This window comes from Danio rerio, chromosome 7 (genome assembly GCF_049306965.1).
Source record: "Danio rerio strain Tuebingen ecotype United States chromosome 7, GRCz12tu, whole genome shotgun sequence".
Taxonomy (NCBI): domain Eukaryota; kingdom Metazoa; phylum Chordata; class Actinopteri; order Cypriniformes; family Danionidae; genus Danio; species Danio rerio.
In genome coordinates this window covers 33,125,223-33,149,349 of record NC_133182.1, presented here as the reverse complement: position 1 = coordinate 33,149,349, position 24,127 = coordinate 33,125,223, and the positions used below count along the sequence as shown (strand labels likewise).

The window sequence follows — 24,127 nt, the reverse complement described above, 5'->3', positions numbered from 1 at the left end:
AAGAACTTAGCGTTCTGGTGTGTGAATGTGTCTGATGATTTGTGGACCCAAACAGCACGTACACATGTAAGCAGGCAGAAAAAAAGCAGATCACATACTTGTGTTGCTATGGCTACGGTCCCTATTAGGTAACTAGGTTGCCATAGTGTCTGAAAAGATCAAAGCTCAGTAGCAGAGCAAAGAACTGGGGTACGTGAACTCACACAGAGAAAACACACACTCACACCAGGCCACACATACACTTGAGTTCCGGCCTGTTGATATGAGTATATATAAACATGAAAACACAATTACTGAGCAGACATGTCTATGACCAGTACATAAATTTGATTCTGTGCTGTTCCAGATGGGAGATGAACCTAAACAGTTATTTTAATTTCTTTGGTACAGTGGCGCATTCATATGTTTATTTTCCTCAGAGGCTTTGGATTTATTAATAATTTTGTCAATTAATCATTTGGCAGATGCTAAGACAACAGGAGCAAGCAAAACAGAAAGTGTTAGTCGGCCACAACAATTATTATCTTGTAAACCCATACACACACACACACACACACACACACACACACACACACAAACACATATTTATATGACTACCTATCTACTGTGTTTTAAGATAAGCTTATCCTGCTCACCAAGGCTTCGTTACTCCAGTCTTTAGAGTCACGATTCTTAAGAAATCACTCTAATATCATTTATTATTTATGTTAATAAATAATCGAGGAAAGACTTTCATTTCTATACAATTCAGTCAGCCTGCTAGGGTTAAGTGTAGTGCAATTTAATTTTACTTCTAGTAGTTAGAAATTCATTGCACACAAACCTGAAAAATTGCGGGTAATATGAACTCCCAAATATTTAAATCCAGATTGAGAAACCTGAAATTGAAGAGATGCTGCATCAAGGTTTAGTTTATATCCTATATATATATATATACAGTTGAAGTCAGAATTATTAGCCCCCCTGAATTATTAGCGCCCCTGTTTGTTTTTTTCCCCAATTTCTGTTTAATTGAGGGAAGATTGTTTCAGCACATTTCTAATCATAATAGTTTTAAAAACCTATATCTAATAACTGATTTATTTTCTCTTTGTCATGATGACAGTAAATAATATTTTACTTGATATTTTTCAAGACACTTCTATACAGCTTAAAGTGACATTTAAAGGCTTAACTGAGTTAATTAGGTTAACTAGGCAGGTTAGGGTAATTAAGCAAGTTATTGTATAATGATGGCTTGTTTTGTAAATTATTGAAAAAAATATTAGCTTAAAGGGGCTATTAATATTGTCCCAAAATTGGTTTTTAAAAAATTAAAAACTGCTTTTGTTCTAGCCGAAATAAAACAAATAAGACTTTCTACAGAAGAAAAAATATTATCAGACATACTATGAACATTTCCTTGCTCTGTAAAACATCATTTGGGAAATATTAAAAAAATAAAAAAAAATAAAAGGGGGGCTAATAATTCTGACTTCAACTGTATATATATATACATACATACATACATACATACATACATACATACATACATACATATATATATATATATATATATATATATATATATATATATATATATATATATATATATATATATATATATATACAGTTGAAGTCAGAAATATTTGCCCCCTTTTGATTTTTATTTTCTTTTTTTTAATATTTCCCAAATGATTTTTAACAGAGCAATGAAATTTTCTAGAGAAAGTCTTATTTGTTTTATTTCGGCTAGAATAAAAGCAGTTATTAATTTTTATAAAAACATTTTTGGGACAAAATTATTAGCCTATTTAAGCAAAAAAAAAATTCAATAATTTATAGAACAAACCATCATTATACAATGACTTGACTAATTACCCTAACCTGCCTAGTTCACTTTATTAACCTAGTTAAGTCTTTTAATGTCACTTTAAGCTGTATAGAAGTGTCTTGAAAAATATCTAGTAAAATATTATTTACTGTCATCATGAAAAAGATCAAATAAATCAGCTATTAGAATTAAGTTTTTAAAACTATTATGCTTAGAAATGTGCTGAAACAATCTTCCCAGAACAGAACAGAAATTGGGGAAAAAATAAACAGGGGCGCTAATAATTCAGGGGGGCTAATAATTCTGACTTCAACTGTATATATATGCACACACACACGCACATAAATACACACACCCAAATCGGAAACTTATTTACTATCTTTGGTTGGGACATTTTCATCTGGACATAAAATATATTACAATGCAAATAATGAGACTGGGAATGGGAATTATCAATTCCCTGAGTAGACTGCAAAGATTTAAGCATAATAGAAATTTAAGCAAAAATAAAAGAGGGCTTAACGGGCGCCCTGCCTTATTACAAAATAAAAAATTATTAACAGAAGTTCTGGTATTGAAAGAGAAAAGAAAGAGAAGAAAATTGAAATATTGAAAGAGAAGAAATTCATAGCAGATGAAGGTTTACACAAGGGGCGGGCAATTAGTTTTTCCAAGGGGCCACATTAGACTCTGGGTGGTTTTAGAGGGCCAGACCAATACAGTTAATTTTTATTTTATTTTTTTAAATCATTAATCTGAGGTAATTGGTCTACCTTTGTTGCTGTGTAATTCCAAGTGTGAAGCTGCCTGGTTGGTTCCTGTCACATGACTCTAATAATGAAACTGAGCACGCAAAAGACGCTATATGTAAAAGTCCTTTTGTTGACTCGCAATATCAGAACTGCGCATTGCAAGGCCGTTTTTGTGATTTTAAATTAAATAAATACTTCGCTCGGGCCAATCAAAGGAAATCCAGCAGGCCACATGTGACCCGGAGAGCGTAATGCCCAGGTCTGGTTTACACTGTTGAATGTTTCCTGCTAATGACAGAATAGTTAGAGGGACACCCTATCATTTATATCATTACATTCCAGTGCATTATATCAAGTTCTGTGCTTTTACCTCTTGCACATTATCATGAGCGTTCATTTATACAACTTGTGCTGTACCTTACATTTAGGTGCTCTCATATAGCATGTCGCACTAAAGTTGTTGCACAGTGTATTTTGCAATCATCTTATTAGAGATTGCTGAAATAAAGCATTATTAGTAAACAATACAGCAAAGCATGTCAAAAACAAAAGGACAAAAGTAAGAGAAACACAACAAAGTTATTTAAGTGCTTTATTTTATTTTTCGTAAACTTAATTTTTCTTCACTGAAATCATAGTAAGATCCTCTAAAAATCTTCAGTTGATTAATTAAATGATAGGTTATCATAACTCAGTCTTGCTGACTACTAACAGGTATTTGTAAGCAACAAAAAACAGCCGTTGAAGCTTCATCTAAACAGATTTTGGTTATATTTAGCTCACTGTGTGACTGGAATCATGCTGGTATAGTTTATTTCTACAAAATGCACACATTGCACTGAGGTATATTGTAATACTTGCCGTCAACTTCATGCAGTTTGCATTCATTAATAGCATCGCTTAATCCACCTATTAGAGTACACTGTGTAGAGTATAGAGGCCTAAGAATGGGAAAAAATGTGCTTAAGACTAATCTTGCAAAGTTTAGCCGCATATTATAGTGTATATATTCTGAAATATTTACAAACATATAAATGCTTGGTGACAGATTCAGGTTAAAGCTTGGATCTTAAAATCTGTGAGCTTCTCTTCAGTCTAGAAAGAGCCACTCGATCTGAAGAAGAGTGGCTTTTTGCTAAAAATGTAAAAATCTTAAAAGACAGGTGCTATTTATTTGTGATTTTTGACTTGTTTTCAGAGAACTACAGAAACAATGATGTTTCTCCACCTGTAGATTATTAAAAACTCATTTAAAATCCATTAAAAACATTTATCACCAATTGGCAGTGAACTAATTGGCAGTCCAAATAACTGGATATGGGTAGAGTTGTAGCTTGTTAAATTGACTCATTTTGACTCATAAACGACTTGATAGTTTCTCTTTCTAGTTCCTGCTGCATCAAAATGAATGATCATATCAATGCAGTCCTCTTTCTGTTTGATAAGTCTAGAATCTCACTTCATTTAAATCATCTCTGGCTTTCACTGATGTCCTTGCTGGAATTGGGGAAAAGAAAGGGTTAATTAGGAACGCTATACATACAAAATGACCGACTCAAGATACAATTTGTCTACTAACATTTACAACCTAAGCAAATGCAGGACTCAACAATAAGGAATGCCTGATGAGCCACAGCCAGTGTGAAACAGTTTGGTCAGGTTTGTATGCTCAGTAGGGCCAGTCTAAAGTATTGCAGATTGAAGAATAAAAAAAGATTATGGTAGTTTGGCTTTAATAATCTGTCAGAAAAAAATTATTGGATGGGTTACCAAAATTCTTCAAAATATTTTGAGATCTATTGGAGAAACTCATTCTCCATTTTCAAATTCATAACTTAAATTTAACCATAAAAATTACGACTGATTTTTCTTTCCTGGGTGGTGTCTTTGTTTTAAGGCACAGCATGTAATTTTCACCACTAGAGGACAAGTATTCACAACAAACAAAAGCTGAGTTTGATGACGCCATGGCTTGTGAAATCATGGCAGTTGTGGTCTTCATTATATCCTATGGAACTCTTGCAGTAAGCATGTTTAAGGATGAGCTGAAGTATTCAACACTTATTATCATGGTCGTATGAAACGACTAAAAGCTGTCGAAGTGAAACGAGCGCAACATGGCATAAAAGCAGCGGAGCTTATATTATGGCACAATCCATCACTTCCAGTTCATCAGGTCGTGATCACGTGGGGAAGCAGCGCAGTTTTATCAAACTAAATACATTTTAAGATTGTGTTGGGTGTTTGCTAACAAATAAAACCAGAATCTAAAGGTCATTGGATGTCATTACCATGGTGACACGCGACACAATTCGCTAGTTAAAATTGCTTGTTTCTCTGGGTTCTTTAAAAGGATACTTTGAAAAAAATTGGGATGATGTAAGCACACAAGACAGCTAAATATATAGCACTGTTCTAGTGGTTTTTGGATATTGTACACTGTAAAAAAATGCAGGGTTGTACAATAGATTTGAATTGGGAAAACATGAAGGAATTAAGTTAACTTTAGTTTTTTCAAATTTAAGTGGATTGAACATAAAGCAATTAAGTTGTTGCAAATAACCTCAAGAATTGTGTTTCAGCTCATTTTAAATTGAAATAAGTAGCCTTATTTGTGTAATGAAAAAATCTTACATAATGCACCTTTGATAAATTCCTTTAGTTAAACAAGTTAAAAGCTTAATGTATTTGTTGTAAATTTCTATGTAAAAATAGTATTTGTTCAAATATCAGGGTATCGGCAGGGTATTAAAATCTTAAAATGTCTTAAATCTCAAAATCAAAATTTTAAACCTTAAAAACTCTTAATTTACTGAAATAGTGTGTTGTTGGTCTTAAATCGTTTTTAAACAGGTCTTAATTTTCCATTGTTCATGTAAAGTTACCCAATCTGGCCAAAACCCATACAATCACCAACAATCCACCTTAATAAAACTTTTAACTTTAATTAAAAAGGTAATTTTAACTATTATTTTCCTTACAATAACATGTGTTTAAAAGAGCTCCATGTATTCACTGCTGGAGACACTGAACTAGACAGAAGTTGTGCATAGATTTAGTTTATTATAGTTTTTACAATTTAAAAAAATTATTTTAAAGAAAGTTTTATGTCTGGTACAAGTAGATATTGCTTGTTTTTACACAATATTTAAAATATTTAGCAAAATGTTAAAAATATTTAAATTGTTTTATTAGCCCTGTCTGAGTCTACAATTTAATTCATAATGGTCTCCAAAATGTCTATGTCTTAAAATGTAAATTTATGTCTTAATGTCTTAAATTTAATTTAAACCTGCATAAACCCTGAAATATACAGTAGTGGCCAAAAGAAATGTTCAAGGTGTACATTTACAAGATATTTGCTTTCAAAGAGCTAATAAGTATAATCATTCAATCAAAACATGAGGAACTTGTTATACTTTTCTGGTTACAGAATGTCTTGGTTACAGTTTTGAATTGACAAAACCATTTAGCAGTTTGTGTCATTTTTTTTTCTTTTTTTTGCAGCCCTTATTCTGCATTCATTTTTTAGTAATTTTCTTTCGGCTTAGTCTCTTATTTATCAGGGGCTGTCACAGCAGAATGAACCACCAACTATTCTGGCATATGTTTTACGCTGCCAACGCCCTCCCAGCTGCAACCCAGTACTGATAAATTAAGTTCATCCAATTCATTTATACCACATGCATGCCTTTAGACTGTGGGGGTAACTGGAGCACCCGGAGGAAACTTACCAACATTGATCAATTTGCATATTAATGAATATAAACTAATTCTTATATGTTCACAAATGTTTCCCAGAGATGGGTTGCGGCTGGAAGGGCACTCTGCGTAAAAATGTGCTGCATAAGCTGGCAGTTTATTCTGCTGTGGCGACCCTGGATTAATAAAGGGACTAAACAGAAGAGAAAATGAGTGAATGAACGAATGAATGTTCACAAATTAAATAGCTGAAACGTATAAAAGGTTTTACCCTCTACAAACATCAGTATGTTTGAATAAGGGATGAAGACTTGAATTTTCCTAGTCTGGAAAAGACTTCGTAAATACATCTTTCTGTCATATCTTTAAATGTCATCTCAAATTGTTCTGGCAGTTGGGGCCGGCAGGAAAAGTCCTTATTGTTGAGTCCCAAAAAGTGCAAACAGCAAACAAAGGCAACTGATGACTTACAGCAGCAGCACAGCAGAGAACAACATCATTAGGTTGAGCCCATTCTAATTTAAAGGCAGCTTTGTGAATAATTGTTATGATTCACCACAACAACACAAAAAGTTAATGGACAGGTTTGAACTTACACCCTGTACTACATATACTAAATAGTCAGTTGCAAGCATGGGCAACACGAAAAGCATATTTACAGTACAGGCACACATACAAAAAACACACATATTGAACACGCATGCACTCTGATACACATTTTACATGGTAGTCCAGTTATAACCAAGTGGATGATGTCCTTAGACTAATGTTATTTTTAGTGATGTACACAGGACAACAACTAGGTCTCAGCCAGTCAATGTTTGTTTGCAAACTAGAGTTGCCTTACTTCTACTGTATAAAAATGCTAAGCTATAAAGCAATTATGCAGTTTATTATTACTATAATAAACTATAGAAGCAGACTAGTGTAACCCATATTAAAATCTGATACATAAAAAAATATGCAAATTACATTTTCTAACACATATTCGGATTACATTCATATATGGATTTGACAAATACAAAAAAAATTACATAAATATTTGTAAAATTACTTTGTAAAGTTTCTTTTATTCAAACAGCAAGAGTTTTTTTTCACAGGAAATGAGGCTTTTCGCAAAAGATAATAAGATGATATATGAAAGGGAACATCGTTGAAAAAAATTTCAAATTTCTCTACTTTTATTTACATTTGAACAAAAATGTGTATGTCTGAATTTGTCAGGGGTATGAATAATTATATATTTATATAACAGTTCTGTCTGGTTCTTGAATCTGACAGCCATAGAATATTGAAGTAATATCAGCACTTGTACAGCCTCTTCATCCTTGTGTATTACTCCGCCCACAGGAATGGCACAGGATTGCTGCTGTTGGACAAAATAAAGTACTTTTGAGGCTTAGGTGAGAATGTAGATGTTTAAATTGCAGCTATGCCGTTTATTTATAAGAATAGTTCATATTTTAAATAGATTCATTGATTTGGCTGCCATCAGCCAGTCATACTGAGCAGAGCAAAGTCGTTTGACGTTCTGCCACAAGATGGCAACAGAGATCGCATAATAAGTCCTTAGAGAGAGAAACAGTATTTTCAGTGTACATTTAAAACTACCACTGAACAAATCATTAACATACCTATCAACCCTCCCGTTTTTCACAGGATTGTACAGTACTGTATTTTACAGTTACATCCTGCTATCATCCCGTAAAGGTATTTTCCCGTATTTCTCCCCTATTTTTAATCTTCCTATGGTGTAATTTAGGTGTAATCTTTGACTCTACATTCTTCTTTCAGTCTCGCATTAAATCTGTTATTAAATCTGCATTCTTTAAATCCCTTCATCAGTAGTAAGGATGCTAACACTGTCATCCATGCATTTGTCTCATCACACATTGACTACTGTAATGCTCTTTTTATTGGTCTGCCTGCCAGCCTCATCTCCAGATTACAATATATTCAAAACTCTGCAGCTATAATACTCACTCATACCAATTGTTCTGCTCATATAACCCCAATCTTGTTCGACCTCCATTGGCTCCCAGTTGCATACTGCATTAAATTCGAAATTCCCCTCCTTTCATTTAGATCCTTAAATGGCCTAGCTCCCTCTTATCTTTGCAACATGCTTGACCCCTACATCTCTACTCGCTCATTACGTTCCTCAGACTCTCCCTTGGTATCGCCTCTCTTCAATGGGGGGCAGATCATTTAGTGTTATTGCACCCAAACTCTGGAACTCTCTGCCACTTTCACTCCGTTCTGTAAATAATATCTCAGAATTTAAATCTTTTCTTAAAACGTACTTGTTTTCTGAATGTTACACTTCTAATTTCATAAACTGACCACTTTGTTTGATCAACCTGTAGTCTGCATATTTGTCTCCTAGGTCTTGTTTTGTAATTCCAGTTTGTTATATTAGACTTCTTGTATGTTTGTAAACCTAATGTTGTCTCTACTTGATTACTGTTTCTTTTAATGTGTGTTCGTACTATCTCTTTTTGTTACATTCTTTGTAACGTGTACTTGAGCTTTGGAAAGGCTAAATAAAAAAGTATTATTATTATTATTATTATTATTATTATCATTATTATTATTATTATATTAAGGGTGGCAATAAACATTAAAGGGCCAATCCTCCCTATACACAAACCATTCCGGCAGCTTGAAGTCTGCATTCTGTACCGGCTGTAAATTTCCTAATAAAGCATGTGAGCGGTCGGTAACTGGTGTACAACAAATGCTAAATATGAGCGGGAGTGGTGGGGTACGGACTAAAACCTAGAGGGAACGGGATTCAAAATTTAGTCCCGCGCAGATCTCTACCGCCAACCACCAGCGGACAGCCCTTGCTCTTAAATGTGGGTCTGTTCTGTGCTTTCGTTTATTTAGGCATGAAAACACTTTGAAATAAATATAAAAATGGCAGGATTCCCTTACTTTCTATGCAATCCTTTCAAACAGTCAATTAGCCGTGTGTGACTGTTAGCTGACGCACCCCATAGTGACAAATAAAGCTTTTTCCCAAACAGATTCTGTACACGTGATTTGAAGCTGAGCGAAGGTCTGGGGTTTGGGTGCGTGTTTGAACAGATACACATAATTAACAATAACATCTAAAGATGTTGATTTTGGGGTGTTTTTTTTTCCAAACACAACAAATTTTGTGCCTTTTGAGCCTTACAATCTTAAAATGTCAGCAAAATCACCTACTTTGTTTAAAACTTTAGACATTACACAAAAGCAGGGCCGTGCACAGGGGGTGGCCCGGTGACTAGAGCCACTGCCCCTCTGCCCTCGTTGGCTGAGGTGCCCCTATCACGTCCTTACCCCCAATATATATAACTATATATATATATATATATATATATATATATATATATATATATATATATATATATATATATATATATATATATATATTGTATATATGTATAGATGCATATATTACATATATAAATGCTAATATGAACTTGTATGCCATACATCTAATTTGTATATATTGCCACATATTAGATTTCTATGTGGGAAATAAGAGGATTAAAAAAAAATCATTTTACAAAGTTGATGACATCACAAAAGCTGATTGGCTAAGACAGTTGTCGTCCCATATACATCATAGAAATTATTAGTCTCAGAACATCAACCACTTGGCAAAATCAGGACAGCCTTTTACACACCACTACAAGTTGACAATATTACCAGCCACCACAACAAAATGTCCCTCTGAAATAGATTTAAATGTGCTGAAAGTGGTCTTCCATCCATTCGTGTGCAACAAACAGACTATCAGGAGGTGGGAGGGGTGTTCTGGGCCATGCACACAGTGGTAGGAACACCACGATTCATGACACACACAGAGTATGCAGGCGGATTGTGCCGGCCCTGCCGAGAAGCCTCTACAGACATGAAAAAAGAAGAGAGACAACAGACGAGTTATTACCCAGACACCTCCAGAACAAAGACGGGTGAGCAGGGTGCGAATGACGTGCCAAACAGTGCAGAGGAGAGATGGAGGGGTTAGGAGGAGTAGGAGGAAGGGATGAAAGGAGAGCAGAGGGTGAGGTTAATGCCGTCTAGCAGGCACGTTCAGCAGGCGTAAGGCAGGCTTTGGCATCATACCTCATTGAGCAGAGTCTACTGAATGTCGACGGCAGCGCTTCTTTAAAAACTTCAGCTCGTTCGCAGCATGCAGGTGTTTCCTTCAAATGTTAATGGTTAATTCATCAGCATGCTCATCAGCGCAGTCTGCCATGCTGCTCCACCTGGAGACACACTCTTTTTCATTTTCTTTTCACTCGCATTAAAGACCCTTCCAATCCAGCTCTTTGTGCCTGTTGATTTCAGGTCAAAGAGAGCATTGGTGCATCGTCCAATGAGAGAATCAGAAATTAATCAAACATTCCGTTGCAGTAAAGGGAAAGAAAATAACCCAAGCGTTCTAACAGGTTTCATACAAAATTTATTTCATGCTTTGTTTGTACTCATGTTTTTCTTTCTTTTTTTTCTATGCAGTTGCATAACATTGTGCATGCACTTTTGTTTTTTTGTCTTTTTGTTCCCAAAGTTCTAAATTGCATACAATTCTCTTATAATGTAAATATACATCTGCCTTTTTTGCTTTTCTTTGTGTTTTAGTACCTAAAAGTAATGAGAAAATGGAAAATATCTCAACAGGATGCTGTTTTTTTTCTCTTGTTTTTCATATTCGCTTGTTTTCTTTCCAAAAATAACACTGTCAAAAGTCTGCACTTGATATGTGAAATAAACATTTGCTCACGACAGTTTGCACAGGATCTATTCACCAATAATTATGACATAAAACAGAAAAGTAACTCATTTTGCTCAGTTTTTTTTGTTTGTCTATAAGATCCAAAATCACAAGCATGCCAGACAGAAACAAAGTCGAAAGGTGGAGTTTACACTCTAACCACTAGCATTTAGTTCAGAATGTGAGGTCAATGTGACCAGAGCTGAGTCATGTGGTTAACAACAAAGACAGAATGAAGAAAGATCTGTTGCTCAAATAAAGAACATGGTTTCTGAACATCTCATCGTATCCATGGCTACATGTCAATTCTGCAAAAGTCAGGAACTCTTGAAAGAAAATATGTTGTTTTTTTCTGTACAGATATTCATAACAGATATAGAATATTTTCCTCTTTTTATGTAACACCATGCAGCTCATGCTAAAATGAACAGGTAAGAGTCCACTACATCTGTCACTGCAGGTACTATCGTTAGTACTGTGTTTATAAAAATGCATTCTGCTGGCTTTAAAGCCATCCATTGGTCACACTCTTCCTTCGCTGGTCTTTAAGGTCTTCTTTAAAAAAGTCCTTGTCCGTTGGGTCCCTCACGCCATCGGATTGGGAATAAAAACGCCGCTTAGCAACATCCTCTATTGTGCTCTCTCTCTCTCTACACATGCGTCCCTCTTGTGGATTCCAGCCTGAAATCCCTCTGGCCGTTGTGGAGTCCAGCAATGCTGGAGAAGGGAATCCAAGGTTTTGAGATGCTGCTGCCTTCTCAGGTCACTTTGAGCACCTCTGACTGCATATACTTAACTAGGGCAGTTTCCTCTTTGCAGGGATCTGCAGTAGAAAATACAGGGGAGGATGGGATTGCTCAGGGTCATCCTGCCATTGGGCCTTGTTTTCATTCAGCTCAAAGAATAAGGAGGAAATTGGCTGAGAAAATAAGACTTCCTTTTCAGTATAGTAAAAAAAAACGTTCATTTGGGTTGCTTTTGCAATCCAGGGCTAAAGAGGTTGGAGAAAGAAAGATGGACAGAAATGCACAGGGAGAATGAAAGAATTGCAGAGGAAGGAGAGACACTGGCCGTAGACAGCGGAGGAGAGAAAGAGGAAATCCTGATTGCTCCTACCTGGGTTCTTGTTAAAGAGGCGACGGAGAAAGAAGGAAGACTTCACCAGACCAAAAGGGAATTATACCATTTAAACGTAGAAACTACACAAAAAGCAAACTGACAAAAAAACAAGTGGCTATTATTTTGTCCTCCAGGTGTCAGACAATATAATCAAATGGGAGAGGATTTATAAGTAAACATTCATAGTAAATTCATGATTTCAATCATTTGAAGGGAGGCTTTGCCTCATTAGTTCTTCCAGTTATGATGTGCCCCCTAGAACAATAATGTGCTCTTAAAGAAAAGTTTACCTTCCTCATCCCTGTTCTTCTATTGAGTTTGATACAACTAGGAAATCCATACAAATTTCCCTGAGATCTTTTGGAGGTTTTCTTTCTCTCTGATGGCTTTGTGTGAGTTAGTCGGTACGTAAAGACAAGAAACAAGCAAAACGGACGGAGGAAGAGGAGAAGAGGAGACAAAAACAAAGCTCCAGAAGACAAGGACCAGAAAACAAGACAGACCAAACTAGATCAAACAGCAGCAGGACAGGAGGAAGACCCAAGGAAAGAGCTCTAACTACACCACTGCTCCATTTATTACAGAATGGAGGGGATTGGAGAATGGGACCGCCGCAGGAGAACAGGTGGGATGCAGGACCCGGTGGACATCGACACCACCTCGGCCAGCGTTCGGGCCTTGCTGGATATGGTGCCCAGGCTTCGGGACTTTTGATAACCTTGGTTTAGTGGAGAGAAATGTGCACATGGCAGTTGCTAAGACACAAAGGCTTGGTCTTGACCTCTGTCAGTTTGCTCCACACCATGTTGGCTGCTATGGGTCAGGTTTAAAGGGTTTAAAATGGCATGCAGTCTCTGTGTGAGGGCATGCACAGAGATCAGTTGGTTAATCCGGCATTAGAGCGAGCAACGAAAACTGTGGATTGCAAGGCATTTTTTTTAAAGATTAACTTTAAATTGACTCACTTTAAGGTAGTCATATCGGATGATTTGTCAGGGTCAAAACCTCAGATTTAAGCACTTTAAATGACCTTCACAATCATTTTGAGTCATTTTGACCATTAAAAAACATTTGAAGAGTTCAGATGTACATGTTCAACAAATACTTTTGCTTCAAATCATCTAAATCCCAGCCTCAGCACATTCAGAAATAACAGTGAAGTTTGTTTGCAAAAGCCGCTAAACACCACTTGCCTTTCACAGTAAAAGCCGTCATGTCCCAAAAACCAATCTGACTGTGCAAATTAAATTATATGTTTTCAATGTAATGGTGCGCTTATACGCCGGCTTTTATGAGGTGACTGTTTTATTCCACTTTCGATTTCAATTTTAATAGATGCAAACACTTTATACAGTCGGAAGTATAGCATGCATTTATAAAGTTTTTTTTTTTTTGTGCATTTACTTTGAGTCCGATTTACAACACTTTAAATGGCAACTGTGTTTCAAGAAAGATGAAGTTAAAATGCCGTTCTTTTATCCCACATGGATGCTATGGGGGTAAACAAGAGACTAAGGCCGTACTCACACTAGGTACAGTTGCCTCGAACCGGGCCAAAGCACGCTTGTCCCCCCTCCCGTCTCCCCCGACGGCCCGCGCTCACACCATACCGGGCCACGGCACGCTTACGTCATCGCTGCTGCGCTGTTCAGAAGCGCTCTCTATGGCAAGCCTTTTTAGCATTTAAATCTTTGTTCTGACTCCATAAATATATTTGAAGATATCTCTAATTAATTTACTAATAGTCGAATTACAGTTGTAGATATCTTGAATTGGATTTTTGACGAGTCAAAACTCAGTTAGAGATATCTGCAAATATTTTTCAATGGAAGTCAATGGAGGAATATGACTAGTCATAATATATTTGCAGATATCTCCAATCTGATTTCGTACTAGTACAATTGTAATTGCAGATATCTCTAATTGTCATTCTGACAAGTCGAATTATAATAATGACTTGTCAAAATATATAATTATATCTCTAAATATATTTATGGATAGTCAGAACAAGGTTTAAATGTTAAAACGGCTTGCCATACGCTCTCATTTAGCAGCACAGTGAAGATTTCTCTAGTTATATCCTTTCAGTCGTTTGTTATGCAGTGACATGCAGTCAAATATTTCGCCAAACAGTCCTTAGGGATGCGGGGACACACAGTCAGATATTTTACCGAACAGATCCGCCACTTTTGGCGCTCATAAACAATCATTAAGCTCTCGTGCTGCAGGAATGAGGAGATCTGCTGAAGGCGCGCAGCTGGCGTGCTGTGAGGAGTTCTTGTCTTTAATAAACTACGGCAGTTTGCGATCACTGAACAGTAAGAATGATTAATAAATCCATATCAAAAAGTCCCTTAAAAGTCACGTCTCGCTTTCGGTTTCGGGCTTTGGCGCGTTTCGCGCTCACACACAAGCGTACCGCGCCAAAGCCCAAGTGTACCGCGCTCAGGCACACCTCTTCCAACCGGGCCAGGGCCGGCCAAGTGAACCGTGCTTGAGCCCGATTCAACGCACTCACACTTCTCAAACGATCCGGGAAACGGGCCTGGGCACGGTACGGATGGCATAGTGTGAGTAGGCCCTCAGAGGCATCCCCCTTTTGCCCAGTAGGCCTACCTTGTGTTTTATTTGCTAATGTAAGCTGTTTTTTAAAAGATAAATAAAATGTATAAAACTATTCATTATTTATAGTACTTGATATTACCTAAGTCTGATAAGCTTTTTTATATTAATGGGCAATGCACAGATATTGATGTTTCGCAAAGTTTTTAAACTACATTATTTGAATCTAACAAGCTTGTTTTTATTGCTGTACTTACATTAAATCTAAATCTCGAAATCAGAAATGAACGCAGATTGTTAAGATTTAATTCAGGTTAATTTTAATGTTATTGATTGATGCGCACTCGACACATTTCATTCATTAATTTTCCTTCTGCTTAGTCTGGTTCGTCAGAGGTTAATACAGCGGAATGAAGGTGTTTTAAGTGGTTTGTGTAATGTGTTTTATGTTTGTTAAAAAAATTTGTAATTGCATCTTTAATGATTTTACAACTAATTACACTGTCTAGGTGGATTTAGAGGGTTTGCAAAAAAGCACAAGTGGATTTAGCCGGTTTTGACGCAATAAAACAAAATCTACCTTGTTAAAAACCAAATAATTATCTAAAGTGACATTTTTGGAAAAGAGTTATTTTATTTACCGCCTAATAACCTTGTCATTATATCTAAAATGAAACTTATGAACCTAATCAAAGGAGCCTGATAGAAAATGCTTATTTCCAAGAAAAGAGGTTTGATAGATTTAGAGGGTTTTGCATCTGAACTCTTCATTTTATGCTTAAGTATATGTGTGATGAAAAATCTAATATCTCTGCGATCAGATTGTGGATTTTTTCCAAAACCCTAGATCAGATATGATTGTTTAAAGAGTATAACATTGTTAGAAGCCTACAGCAGAGACTTGGTTAATACAGATTAGAAATCTTTCTCCACTTGTAGCTCACTGACTCAAAATGAAAGAGTTTGTCATGTCACTGCCTGGTGTGTCTACAGCATCTCTACATACTCCTTTGCCTTGTGCAAAACCAAGTTTTCACTTTCTCATCCAATACCATACAGGCATCAGGACAGATTGTGCAGCAAGGCCGCAAGACTGTCCTAACACATGCACAACAATATGCTACAAAGAAAAAACAACAACAGTGCAATCCAACAAACACTGCATGCATACACACACACACACGCACGCACCCACACAAACATCTCAACTCACACAGACACAGATAAATCACAAAAAATATTAGTTGGGAAGAGTGTGTGTAGATCTGCTTGGTGATCTTGTGGTGATTTTGGCTGTGGGTAAGATCTGGAGTCAAACAGAGCATGCTCACACAGAGCAACATGTCATAAGACACAGACAGACAGCGCTATTGGTTAGAAAATGGTCACGTGACAGATTGGTGGATGGAAATTCTTTCGAATGTGATCAATTTTATGTGGTCGCTCTGTGATCTGATGATGCAGGAGTAAAACTAACGCTGGGTTATATATCACTACATTTGCTGATGTCAATGGAAAGCCTGTGAAGCTACATAGCATGTAGGGGTCTTATGTTTATCTAAGGCTGCTGTGAGCACGGTTTGAACAGGCATGGATATCAGGTGGTGACCCTGGCATGGCCGTCTTCTGGGCTGTGCGCCCAGCCTAGCTGCAGCAGTGGGTAACCCTGTGTGCCATGCGTCGGGCCGGCCGGCTCCGCCCCTGACCTCCCTGAGAACAATCCGGCTATGAGCCAATCGGATAGCATTAGGAAGACCAGAGAGATGGAAGGAGGAACAAACACAGGGACAGACCACAACAATGTACAGTGGTGGAAGAAACAAGTAAAAAACAAACAAACAACAAAGAAAAACAGAAAAAAGGGAAGATTAAGGTTGGCCCCAAGAGGCAGCTGTATGTGTGTTAATATGACGTAATGCAGCGTGGTGTGGAAAAAAAAAACGTATTTACAATATGTTAAAAGAGAAGAGGGTTGGAGAAATGTGACTTTTGGAAGCGTGCAAGGAAGGATCTTCATTTGACCATCACTTATTTACGTATGAGCAATTTGGACTACAGTGTAATACGGTAAATAAAAAAGAGGCCATTTTTAAGCCAATGTAATTAAAATCTGAGTCAGCTGAGGTGGAAATTGAAGACAAAATTTGGTCTTGTTTGTAAAGAAAGTAAGAGTTTTTATTCCATCATTATAAACTGTCTGTTGTGGGCGCGCTCTGCTTGTCTGTAGGTTGTGTCTGTTTTGTTTATTTTGTATTGCACATGATGTAAATACATTTGTGTGTGTGTGTGTCAGGCAATCGCCTCACGCAGAGATTACATACCCTTCCTCACTCGGGTGCCAGTGTTTGTGGACCGTCTGCCAACGTTGAGCAGAAAGCATGGAGTGTCTCCCCGTGGCTCGTTGGGGTTAAAGATCTGGCCGTCCTCAGGGGAAATGGCTTGGTCTATATGGGGACAGTCCTCATTGGCCAGAGCTGCTTTAGCTGCCTCACCGTTCACTTTGGGATCTTCAAACACACAAGCACATGTAAGAAGAACATGGCGATACATCAAAACTGATGTACTGTAAGCGGGAGCAAAGATGGATGAGAAAAGATTATGGGAAGCCCTGCTGTTGACATGTAAATGTATGCTGTGGTTGCATGCATATATGTTGGGGTTATGACCAGTTTGTTTTAAAGCATACTCTTTCGACAACAAAAATTACCTCAACTGCAATCACTGTGATGTTTCTTTACGTTCTAGACCTTTACACTAATCAAAGGGATAGTTACCACCCCCCACCCCACCCCCCACCCCAAATCATTTTGGTTTAGGGTAATTATGCAACATAGGCTCATTCTGAAAACTTAGCCCTATATAAGTTCATGGAAATCAAGAATTATGTAGCCAGACCTACGTATGGCTGAATTTCATTTTTTAAATGAACGGGCTGGTTTGACGCTGTTCCTTTTTGCGTTTTCCAGCTGACCGCTTGTCCCCGTATAGGCGGCTGTCCCACTTTTACCATTTTGTCCCATTAGCTTGCCTTGTACGTCCGCAGACTTGAGACGCAGTTCAAGGGGTTCGAGTCTGGTGGAGAACAATTCCAGTCAATTGGTCAGTCAGTCAGTCAGTCATTCAGTCTGCAACGGCCTCTGGTGAGTTTACGTTAGAACAACAAGGGCGAATGCATTTGTAAGAGAAATTTCTCAAAAAGCGTACTCGGTGACCCCTGGGCATTCGCAAAAGCAAAAAAACTGAAAAAAAAAAACAAACCAAAAAACAACGCAGGTCCTGGGATGTATTTGGCGCGCTCCATGAATGTATATAGAGGTACGTTTTCAGAATGAGCCTGGGTTGTAATTATGTTGTAAGTAATGTTCAGTTTCTTGCACACACCAATTGTTTTGCTTCATTAGACCTGAGTATGTTATCAGGAGCCTTGGCATTATGTTTTGTGTTACATATAACTTTTTTTTTTTTTTTTTTTTTTAGCTATTGAGTTGTATTTTATGTGTGACTAAGAACCATGGATTTGACTAAAAATGTTCTCCTTGTAGTCACAAAAACTCTATTTGAACAACTATTTCAAATCTATTTTAGAACAACTAAATTTACTATGGTACATGCCTTTTCACTGATTAAACAGCATAGGCCTCCAGTTCAGTCTATTTCTTCTCGAATCATTTTGTCCAGTAACTAATAATGTTTTTAAAAAAAGATACAAAACTTAAACATTTTGAATCAGGGTGGGGCCAAGTCGGAGCACTCACTCTGATCCCCCGGGCTCTGGGTTGGTTGGGGAAATTCCAAACTAAACCAAAACAAATGAGTACAATTGGCTTGAGATTGGCAATGAAAATGCAACCTGCAGGATCTCGGAATTTAAAAAAATAACAAAAAAAAATCAATTAAACCTTTTATAAACAAAATAAAAATAAAATTGTGAATTGATGAGGTTTGGTGGTTGCAAAAAATATCTAAAAATCTAAACTATCCCTTGTATTTGACCCACATACAAAAAATTTTGCTGTAAAATTGGTACTGAATATTTATAAATACCCTTTACCCTGTTTCCACATACAGATTTTTTTTCAATATATTGTAATTAGATTACCAAGTAAATTGCAACTGGAGCTTTTAAGACCAAAACATATTTGGTTCAATTTAGAAAAGATAAAAAAACAAACATTTGAATTACTTAAGATAAAAAATTGGACTGGGAAGCAGGGTGCAGGTCTGATTTAGCTCTAAGAGATGGAGGGAGGAGCAGTAAATTATAGCCTCCAGCCATGGTGTAATATATAGAAACAGCTCGTGGCAACTAGCCTGTTCACCTGTGAGCTTTCTGGCAGCCAAAAGCTTCTGCTCAGTGGATTTACGCCTCATCGATCAGACCTGTGAGAAAGAAGAGAGCGGCCAAAGCTCCTCCAGGGAGTGAGCGCTGTGAACTCTCATATCTTCCACCTGGATTTTCCATTGTATCGCCAACACTGATTCAAGAACGCTCTGTCTGACATATTACTGTCAACAGAAAAGCATCTATCAGCAAGAACAACAGCCTTTAACTTTGCAGTTATTCAAGCAGGACATGAATCCAGTTGGAACTATTAGAGAGGCTACATTTCATTATGGTCAATGGAGATATACTACACCCATACACAAAATATATCTAAAAATGTTGCTAAATAGTACAAAAAGAGATTTTTTTGGATCGTCTGGGTTTCCAAAGGTTGTGAAATTTTTGAAATATCACCAAATGTTTTACCAATTTAAGTGCTATCCCAGCAGGCACACAACATCATAAGACATTAATATTAGGTTAGATTTAGGTCATGATGTCAGGTGACCCAAATTCAATGTCTAGCTAGAGTCTAAGGACAACTTTGGTTTGACGTCCAATAACAAAATAAAATGACAGATATTTGGTTGATTTTAGGTTGTGTTGAAAAGTGGCCAAAATCTAAAGTCTGATTGATGTCATAGTAGTAACGTCCACACAGCTTAAAGGTGTAACATGATTAGATGTTGATATCAGGTTGATTTTTAGGTTGGACATTGTTATCAGCCTGACGTCAACCCAATTTTCATTTCTAAACAATATCCAATGTCCTCACGACATTGGGCTACAACATCAATATGACGTCATGTTGACATCCTGTGCCTGCAGGAATGAGAACCCAATAAGCTCAGTAATGGTTTTTTAGTGTTTCTCAGGGGTGGTTGAAGTGCTACTGTACAAAGCACCATCTTTAAAGATGTGATATGATGTAGTTGCCTTTTTTTCCCATTTTTAAAAATGTCAACAAACAAGCTGACCCTCACAAAAATATTTTATTAAAATTATAATATATACAAATCATATTTATTTATGAGCAAAATGTAATTCTTTGGTCAACTTTGTGTCACTGTGCAAACACCAATGACTATCTTTCTTTCGTGAAAAATAAAAGGAGAAATGTATGTGTCCTGATTGTTATCACAGTAAATGGGAACTGGAGCTTTACAGCATCAAAAGGCACATCGATATGCCATTTAAAAATGTTCACTACGTTACTTTTAAAGCCACTTTCAAAAAGTGGAAACTGGATCAACTTAATTTGTTGTAAAGTTTCAAAAGAATGACATCAGCACATCTTTTATTACTCTGATGAATGCACCAGACTGTCTGTGTTTCCACTCAACGCTACAGAAGACTTCAGATACAGTAAAGATATTGAGTCAAATTAACCACTTTTCTAATACTTTATGATACAGCCCAAGCTATTTTTCATTTTTCACTCATTATACTAAAATAAACAGTCCATATGAATACATACTGATACGCTGTAAAAAATAATAATATAAAGATATCTTCAACTAGTTATTTTGTTGCAACTAGTTCCAGATTATTCACTAGTTTTCCTATTTAAAATAAATTGAATTGTTATCTTTTTAGATTGCCCAAACCTGACTCCAACTTTAAAATGACATTTATCTTGCCTATATTACTGTTGTTTAGTTCAGTCAAAACCAGCCACTCCGAATATTGGCTGGATTTGAAAATAACTTTTCATTTATTGTTTTAAATGATTACTTATTATGACCATTTTGACAAGTATATGTGACGTTTCAGCTTGGAAACAGCCCCTTTAAGGCTTTGATCCTAATTTTGCCATTTTTGAGACTGTTCCTTTTAATTTAAATGAGAATTTGCAATTTTCAAAAGAGACTGGAGCTACAAATGCATATGCATCAGAATACTGGCAGATTCTAAACAGGACTAACGATATCTCTGTGAAAAAATGTAAAAACAGAAGTGTCTCAGCAGAAGGCAGTCTATTGCCCCTTTTACACAGTGATACAGGTAAATAGTTTCCGGAAGGACTTTAATGGTAAATTTAAAAAAAGCTAGAACATTCTGGAATTTTTCCGGAAAAGACTGTTCACACATCCATTCCAAAATACTGGTAAATTCTGACATCATTACCCATAAGCTCTAAACGGCTGCGCTTGTATTTGTAAATATAGAAGAGGTCGGGCTTTTGTTGATAGTTTCACTTTTATAAAGCTTTAGCATTTATGCAGCTGCTTTGTCCCAGAGACATTCGAATGCAGAAGTGTGAACTGCAGCTAAATGTTTACACGTTTAACTAGATTACAAATTTTGTAGAAAGATGAGTATTGTGAACAATTTCGATGAGGCATATGGAGGAACACTTTCACATGTCGAGATGTACGTAATATGTGTGTGTGCTGGAGCTCACCGAAGCACTTCTGCACATGCATCAAGCAACTGAATCAGAGCTTGAAGATAAACAAACAGCGATTTATGATAAGCATTTTATCGATACATTTGTACATAGTTGGCATTAAGAAGGAACATAGAGACGTTAACTGACTAACATCTAGCAGCTAAATGTGTCTGGAAAAATATTCAAAGGCTTTTATTTTTATAAACAGCGCAGATGTGAGTGCGTCTGAATGTTCTGGTGGGCTGGAGTTGACGTCTCACGTCAGTCTGTTCTAATCGTAAACACGCTCTTTTCTGCAATTTTCCTTCTGCGCTCACACAGAGCAGCATTCCAGCAAATTACTGGTAATGTTACAACTTCTCTTTCCGGAAAATTGCCCAAAAAATGTACCAATATTTTCAAAAAGTTGTCGATAATTTTCCGGAAAAGGTCTGAATGTGTAAAAGGGGCTTATGGAGATTACAGTGTTCATTAACTCCACTTTTATAATCATAGAATACACTGACATTATCTTCAGCAGAGGAAAACTAATGGCAGACAGCTGCTTCTCACTCAGTGGTGTTTATGCTTTCCATTCTCTCAAATGTCATGTACAAAGGGAGAAAGCCGTTTTAAAGACTATTTTTATCAAGTAAGATAATGAAACAAATGGAATTAATAAATGTTTACCATTAGAAGCTGGCTATATTCACACACTGTTCACTCACAACTGTTTAAACCCCTTATAAATGTGATTTTATTATAATTGGTGCACTTTAAATTATTTAAAATATTAAGCCTTTTTATTTAACCAGTTCAACATGTACAAATCTGCAACTGCGAAATAAGTGGATTCTAAGAAATCTCAAGGCTGAAGATATATGCATTGAATTTGTATGTGTTTATTCATCATGTGTGCACATTTACAGTATGAGCAAATGGCACACCGATACTTAAAAACATGCACGCACACACACACACTAGAAAAAAAGTAGTGAAGTGATTCAAGGCTGATGGAGAGTCTGTAAACAGGAGAAAGGATGATATGACTCATCTTTATGAATAGTTTGATGAACAGGCATTCCTCTGACTCTCTCTACCATTGTTTCTGTTTCTCTTTCATCCTGCAGGCAAAACAAAAAAAACCTTCTTTCTCCACCGTGGTTATTTTAAAAATGACTCAACTATTATTGTACTCTGATAAACAAAAGTTCAAGTAATATTTCAGTCTGAAATATTTTAGCTTAGGCGTCTCCTCATTTAAAAAAAGAATGAGCAAGTTTAGCAGAAATAAAATCAATATTGTAAAATGTAAATCTTTTAGTGTAAAATGTATTAGCAGAAAGATTAGGAATTAGTATCAGTTGATATTTTTATGTTCCATATTCTAATAACTGAGTTAGTCTTTGCTGCATTCTGGATTTAGCAGCTGTCGCAGAAACATTTGAGATGTCTGTCGAGCACATAAATAATTTATTACTTGTTAAAAAGTCTGAAATATATGGAAATATGAAATGGTAGCAATTTTTTTTTCAGCTAGGCAATGTATCAAACATCAAAACTCATCTGAAGATGATCCTCCATTCAGTTCTGTCTATTAAAGTGGAATATACTGGCCAAAAGTGATGTTCGAAGGCAACATTTGCTCATAATGACTCCACAAGTTTTATCAAACAATCAAAGTATGTGGAACATGTTTTCACGAAAAAGGAAAACACTAAACCTGAGTTAAGGTATGAGGTAATCAACAGAAAAAAAGGAAAAAGGGTGAACTAATTTACAACGCCTAAGATATAATAATTTATTCAATTCATTGACTTGCATTGTGTTTGATTTGTGGTCTTACCTCTTGTGCATTCCTCAAAAATGTTATTAAAAATGAACTGAAATGCGGAGCACATCTAAAAGTATACAGTCCTGTTTTGCATTTATCATATATTTATTGTATAAACTGATTAACTAAGGCGAGGCATTGGCGCAGTAGGTAGTGCTGTCGCCTCACAGCAAGAAGGTCGCTGGTTTGAATCTCGGCTCAGTTGGCGTTTCTGAGTGGAGTTTGCATGTTCTCCCTGCCTTCGTGTGGGTTTCCTCCGGGTGCTCCGGTTTCCCCCACAGTCCAAAGACATGCGGTACAGGTGAATTGGGTAGGCTAAATTGTCCGTAGTGTATCAGTGTGTGTGTGTGTGTGTGGATGTTTCCCAAAGATGGGTTGCGGCTGGAAGGGCATCCGCTGCATAAAAACTTGCTGGATAAGTTGGTGGTTCATTCCGCTGTGGCAACCCTGGATTAATAAAGGGACTAAGCCGATAAAGAAAATGAATGAATGAATGATTAACTAATACTACCCCTAAACCTAGCTCTTACCCATGTAAACAATATGTGTGTTCACATACAGTAGTGTAAATTATTTATTCTAACTATTCTTAGAAAATATACATCAATGTAACATTATATTTGAATAAAAAACAATGTTTTCCTAGAGCTGAGATAAATTTAGACCACTTCTATAGGCTATATATCTTATTAAACACAATATAAGTTGTATAAATTATCTTACGGCTATTTTAGAGTGAGGAGAAAAAAAAATCTGGCTTCAAGTTGCAGACTGTTTTTGTCTGCTCAAGCAGTAATATCCAGCTGTATTTATGTGTGAATGAGAAGCTGCTGAGTTTAAACACACACACACACACACACACACACATTGACTGTTATTTAC

At 36.5% G+C, this 24,127-nt stretch overlaps 1 protein-coding gene across 8 annotated transcripts in view; it reads right to left on the bottom strand.

Annotated features, from left to right (window-relative positions):
• Positions 1-9,912: 9,912 nt before the first annotated feature.
• Positions 9,913-24,127, bottom strand: part of kcnc1a (potassium voltage-gated channel, Shaw-related subfamily, member 1a) — a 61,472-nt gene continuing 47,257 nt past the window's right edge. For 2 of the 8 annotated variants that reach the window (XR_012382476.1, XR_012382477.1), the window contains 3 exons: positions 17,038-17,223; positions 14,708-16,441; positions 10,710-13,682 (listed from right to left, as the gene is read on the bottom strand). Coding sequence is in view for 6 of the 8 variants with exons in the window: in XM_005168893.6 (XP_005168950.1) it covers positions 12,733-12,872; positions 17,038-17,223 (326 nt within the window). In the remaining 2 variants the exon portion in view is untranslated. 8 annotated transcript variants of the gene reach the window in all.